Below are 6,037 nucleotides of genomic sequence, written 5' to 3' on the forward strand. Positions count from 1 at the left end.
AAAGGTCCCCAGCCTGTGAAAGAGAAAAAGGGGGGAGAGCAAGGGAGTGACAGGGACAGAGACCTCCCCTGGGGAGGGGCGAGTGTGACACTGTCCCCTGTGTGTGTGGCCTTCCTGGGGTGGGGGTTTCACACCGGAGCCAGTCTGGGTAAGGGGGGTGGTGTTCACTCCCCCTGGGCAGGGGTTACCCCACACCCCCAAACTCTCCTCCAGCCCCCTCGGCTGGGGGATGGAGGTGCAAACCTGGCCTCAGCAAATGGGTCTGGGGGCTGGGGCCTCCCCCAGCCAGGGCTGATTTTCAGGACAGCCCTGGCCTTGGCTTTCTGGTGGATTCATTCTCCTCCCTCAGCCTTGTTTCCTTCTCCCTAGACCTGAGATCCCTGGGTAAGAGTCCCCTTTCCCTGATCTCAAGGTCCCTTAGCTCAAGGTGCAGCCCAAAGTTCCCCTCAGGAGGCACATTCAGGGACGGAGGGGCTTGGGTGGTCACAGCTCCTTTATACAGTTCTGCCATAATGGGCAAAAAGCCCTTCCTGACAATGTTTTGGCCGTGAACCACAACATTTCAGTCTCTCGGCAGCCCCCAGAGCATCCCCCGTGTTGCCAGATGGAAAATCCTCTGTGCCGGGTGGGCTGCCACAAGGCTCATTCCTCAAACCTGTCTTGGGGCTGAGTCAGGGATGCAGTATCCCATGATGGTTTGTGCTTAGCGGGTGGGAAACTTCTGTTCCCGTGGTGGTGTTTGTTCTGTTCTGCTCTCTCTGTACTTTATAGTAAAGAGCTGTTCATCCTTTTCCTGCTTTTTTGCTTGGGTGCCCTGTAATTTTAGAATTGGATCCAAGGGGATCATTGGGGCACTGCTGGGCCCCATGGAACCAAGGGGCCGGTGTGCTTCTGAGTGGCCCCGTGGATCCAAGGAGACCATGGTGCTCCTGCAGGTCCTCATGGAGTCGCAGAGTCCATTGTGACACTGCTGGGCCCCGTGGAGCCAAGGACACCTTTGTGACACTGAGGGGCTCCATGGAACCACGGGAACATGGAACAGCTCTGGCTGGCTTGGCCTCCTGGTGGCCTCCTGACAGCTCCAGCTGATCTTGGAATGTTGAGAGTCACTTCTCATCTGCCCCTGGAGCTCTGGGGCTCTGTGCTTTCCTTCCTATGGAACAGATCCGTCCTTCTCCTCCAGGGGCCATGGCCAAAACTGAGATTCCTCTTCCAAATTTCTGTGTATCCAAGGACTGTTCCCAGATGAAACGTGCCAGGACAATCAGATCTGCCTGCCTTGGCCTCCCAGGGACCCCCTCTCCTCTGCCTTCGTGACACTGAAGTCTGTTTGGCGTCAGGCTGTTGCCCCTGTGCCCACTGCCCCCCAAAAGAACAGGCTGCCCTGCGGGGGAACAAACGCTGCTTCTCCTGGGGAAAGCCTCAGCGAGGGCTCAGTTTGCCGTTGGTCATTGCGGTGACTGCAGGAAAGGGGCACCCCACCATGGGGCATTTCTTGGTCAGCTCCAGACATAAAGAGTGGGAAACTGTCTGAGACTCGGGTTGTGACCTCGAAGCCACCAGTGTGGTTTGCAGGGAGCTGCAGGGCGGCACGGCCCTGGCTGTGCCCGGGAGCGCTCACTTTGGAGGTGGTGTCGGATCTGATGGGGACAAGGGGTACCCTGTGGGGCTGGGGGTGGCCTTGAGAGTCTCCATGGCACTGAGGGGGAGCTCCATTGATGGGGGTTGGTGTCCTGGGCTGAGGGGCTGTAGCGGGTTAGGTTTGCTCCCGGGCGGAAACACCAATTTAGTGTAGTGGTTTGGTCCAAAATACTCATTACTGTTTATCTGCTGAGAGATAAGAATTAGGAGAAATGCAAAGCAGGCACCAAACTTGAAAGAATATAAACAAGTTTATGAACAGACCTAAAAGAAGGAAAAAAAAATTATACCATACCTTCAGAACTCTCCTCCTCTGCCCACCTTCCTCCCTTCTCCCACTGACAATGTAAAAAGACAACCCTTAAGATGTTCAGTCTGTTTACCACTGCCATAATAACCTTGTTCAGTCCATTTAGAAAGAGAAGTCCCTTCTTGCTAGTGCTATGAAAACAGTATCACAACAAGACAGCCACCCACTTGCAAATATTGTTCAGTCCATTTAGGAAGAGGAGTCTCTCTGCCTGCATGTGAGTCCCTTCCCCCGACTTGCAGCTTGTTCACACACAGATAGCAATTGGTTTTCCCACGTTCGAGGGTCCACTCTTGAAGTTTTTTGGGGTACAATTTTAAGGTTGAGCCGTTCAGAAACAAAAAACAGAGGCCCTTCTCCTTCCCTGGTAGCAAAGGGTCTTCCTCATCTTCATTGTTAGGACTATCTCTGGGAGCATCTCTAGGGACTGAGGTTTTCTCCTTTCCCATTTGGAGCAAAAGTCCTCATCAGGTTCATCTCTAGGGACTGAGGTCTTCTCCTTTCCCATTTGGAGCAAAAGCCCTCATCGCTTCCATCTCTCCCTGTCCAAACTTCTCATGAAATTACAGCGGCGTCAGCATCTGCCTATCTCAGCGCAGGTGCTTTTGCTTACGAGCTGAACACTCCACCCCCCATATCTTCATGGAATTACAACGGGATACTCTGATATATCATAGCTTCACAACAGAATTTCAGCTTTAAGCATCTCCTCTCTCTCTTCCCTCAGGTTTTCAGCTCTTCACAGCAATAAAAAGGGTTAATCTCACCTTGGCCTTGCAGCTTTGCAGCTGGAATGTTGAATTTTTCTTATCGCAGTGGAGAGGGGGGAGAGCCAAGCCGCTCTGGCTGCCCACGGCAAGGCAGTAGGGGGGGGGTTCCACGGCTGGAACAGGTCCATCGACTCCAGGATGGCCGTGGCCCGGCCCGGCCTGACCCGAGCAGGATCGGGCCGGGCCCGCCGGCCCCCACAACGGGGCCTGCAGCCACCTGCCCCAGCACTGGAATCAAGAGAGAGCTTGGGGGGGAGTTTGTCTATTCTTTAGTGTGGATCACAGAGGCGGTCACAACTTTAAGTGGCTTAAAGAATTGTTCATATTCAAACTGGCTAGCTGATAGGTTCTATCAGGTCCCAGAGGAAACTGTAAGCACCCCTTAGCAAGGACATCCCTTCTGGGACTATGCTTGCTAACCTATGACAGGGGCCATAGAGGGTTGGGAGAGCTGTACCTGGCCAGGGGAATGTGTGTGAGGGGACAGCAGTGACGTCTTGGCCGGGGCTGCAGCCAGGGGTGCCCAGGGCTGTCCTGCAGAGCAGGGTCCTGCAGCCCAGGGCGCTGTGCTGGGGCAGGGACTCTGCTGCCTGCCAGGGGCAGCTCTCAGCCGGCCCGGGGAGCTGCTGCCAGCGCTGGGGGAGGAGCTGTGGGGGGAAGGAGCCACCCTGAGCAGGGCAGGTGCTGCTGCTGAGAGCTGCTGCCTGGGGCAGGGCTGCTCCCAGCTCCAACCAGCCTGGGCACAGCTCCGGAGGCACTTCCCAAAAGAAGGAAAGCCAGCGATTGCTGTCAAGATCAGGAGCGTTCCTGAGCCTGTTTGGATTTCCTACTTGGAGCAGGATGGGAAGGTTGTGGGATGAGAGAAGCAGAACAGGAGTTGTAATCGCAGAATGACAGAACATTCTGAGTCTCTGCTATTGTCCTTGTTATTGTTATTATTATTACTCCTCTGATATTGTCACTGCTATCTGGTGCTCTCAGGGGGGCTCTGGGATCTGCAGCAGCTGAGCCAGGCTCTGCCCTTGGGATTCCTGACAGACAGGGCTGTCCATGGGAATGGGGTGTCCAAGCTTCCCTGTGCCCTGTGGGGCTGTGGGCAAAGCAGTCCATGGGAAAGGGGAATGAGCTGAGCCTCCCTCCCTGAGATACCATCGTGGGTACACCCAGAGCTCCCCTCACGGTGTCCTTCCAAGCTCTGAGCTGCCCTCCTGGGTGCAAATCTGTGCCAGAGCCTCTCCGAGTCCCCTGAATGTCCCCCGGGGAAGTGCAGAGATGCCACAGCTGAGGAAATGCTGCTGGGTTTGCCAAGGGCAGCGTGAGTGTCCCTGGCAGAAGGGGGTGCTGAGCCCTTGCTCAGAGACCTTTAGAGAGGGTGAGACATTCAGGGATGCCTCTGCTCTGGGCAGGCTCTGGTTTATCCCAGGGTGAGCCGGGAGTGTGATTGTGCTCTGCCTGCAGCCAAAGGGGCAAGCCCAGGGCAGTTGGGGACAAGCCCATGCAGCCCCTCAGCTTGCCCTGAGCCACAGGGAATCCTTTGCCTCTCACCTCTCTCAGTGGCAAATGTGGAGTGCAGCAGAAATGCTGGGGATTTCTGACCCCAGAGAATCAGGAATGATGTGTGGGTAGGAAAACATTTCCAAAAACTCACTCCTGCCATCCCTGTTCTGTGGAACTGAGAGTAAAACTGCTACCAAGCCTTTCTAGGAGGGATTGCACTGACAAATCCTGACTCTCCAGCCTTGTCCCTCTGCCACACGGCCACAAACCCAGGGCAGCGGGGCAGGGATGGCTCCTCGAGAGCCCCCACACTCAGGCCTGGCTGCTCCTGGCACACTCAGACAGCACAAGGGGAGCTCAGGCAGGGAACTGGGTGAAAGTTTTCCCAGAGCAGGAACAAGGGTGGGGCAGTCCCAGCGGGACAGTGTGCAGGGAATGGCACAGGTTTGGCTCCAAGCAGCCTGTCCCGACTTGTCACTGTCCTTTCTCCATGAACAGGTGCCCATGGCCAGACACAGCAATGTCCAACAGCAGCTCCATCAGCCCCTTCCTCCTGCTGCCATTGGCAGACACGCGGCAGCTGCAGCTCCTGCACTTCTGCCTCTTCCTGGGCATCTCCCTGGCTGCCCTCCTGGGCAACGGCCTCATCATCAGCGCCGGAGCCTGCGGCCAGCACCTGCACAGCCCCATGTTCTTCTTCCTGCTCAGCCTGGCCCTCACCGACCTGGGCTCCAGCTGCACCACTGTCCCCAAGGCCATGCACAATTCCCTCTGGGGCACCAGGCACATCTCCTACACAGCATGTGCTGCTCAGGTGTTTCTGATTGTCTTCTTCCTTGGAACAGAGGATTTCCTCCTCACCATCATGTGCTACGAGCGCTACGTGTCCATCTGCAAAGCCCTGCACTACGGGACCCTCCTGGGCAGCAGAGCTTGTGCCCACATGGCAGCAGCTGCCTGGGCCAGTGCCTTTCTCACTGCTCTGCTGCACACGGCCAATACATTTTCCCTGCCCCTGTGCCAGGGCAATGCCCTGGGCCAGTTCTTCTGTGAAATCCCACACATCCTCAGGCTCTCCTGCTCAGACACATACCTGAGGGAATTTGGGCTTCTTGCTTTTAGTACTTTTCCTTTTTTGGGTTGTTTTGTGTTCATGCTTTTCTCCTATGTGCAGATCTCCAGGGCCGTGCTGAGGATCCCCTCTGAGCAGGGCCGGCACAAAGCCTTTTCCACGTGCCTCCCTCACCTGGCCGTGCTCTCTCTGTTTATCAGCACGGGCACATTTGCTCACCTAAAGCCCCCCTCCACCTCGTCCCCATCCCTGGATGTGGTGGTGTCAGTTCTGTTCTTGGTGGTGCCTCCAGCCCTGAAGCCCCTCATCTACAGCCTGAGGAACCAGGAGCTCAAGGATGCCCTGAGGAAAATGATGACTGTATCTTTTCAGAAGGAATAAACTCTCTCTTTTCTGCTCCAGAACCTTCAGAATGTAACTCTTTACAATCTCAGCTTTTCTTTTCCTATTTGTCCATTTTATCATTGGTGCCTTCTTTTCTTCTTTTTCTAGTGTTATACTGTCTTTTATAAAATCCTGTAGTACTGCTCTTAGCATTTCTACATGAACATCTGCCTTTCTTTGGAAACACAAAAACTTTCAGGAGGCTTCTTCCCTGTGCATTTGAATAAAAATGAGGGTCTGCCCTGACTTGTGTGTTCAAGGTTTGTTCCTCAGCCCTTCTCTGGCTCTGCAGGGGCAGTGCCTGTGGGCACAGCTGGAGGGAAGAGACTCCCAGCACAGCAGCACAGCCAGGGACAATGGCCC

At 55.3% G+C, this 6,037-nt stretch overlaps 1 protein-coding gene across 1 annotated transcript; it reads left to right on the forward strand.

The window, feature by feature from the left end:
* Positions 1-4,738: 4,738 nt before the first annotated feature.
* LOC125319049 (olfactory receptor 14J1-like) lies at positions 4,739-5,671 on the forward strand. Its single transcript, XM_048289995.1, has one exon. The coding sequence runs from the start codon at positions 4,739-4,741 to the stop codon at positions 5,669-5,671; it is 933 nt and encodes a 310-aa protein (XP_048145952.1).
* The last annotated feature ends 366 nt before the right edge of the window (positions 5,672-6,037 follow it).

The sequence above is a fragment of the Corvus hawaiiensis genome, chromosome 35 (genome assembly GCF_020740725.1).
Source record: "Corvus hawaiiensis isolate bCorHaw1 chromosome 35, bCorHaw1.pri.cur, whole genome shotgun sequence".
NCBI classification, from domain to species: domain Eukaryota; kingdom Metazoa; phylum Chordata; class Aves; order Passeriformes; family Corvidae; genus Corvus; species Corvus hawaiiensis.

Bases quoted from the DNA above. Each gene is read 5' to 3' on its own strand.
- LOC125319049 (XM_048289995.1), top strand. From the start codon at position 4,739: ATGTCCAACAGCAGCTCCATCAGCCCCTTCCTCCTGCTGCCATTGGCA.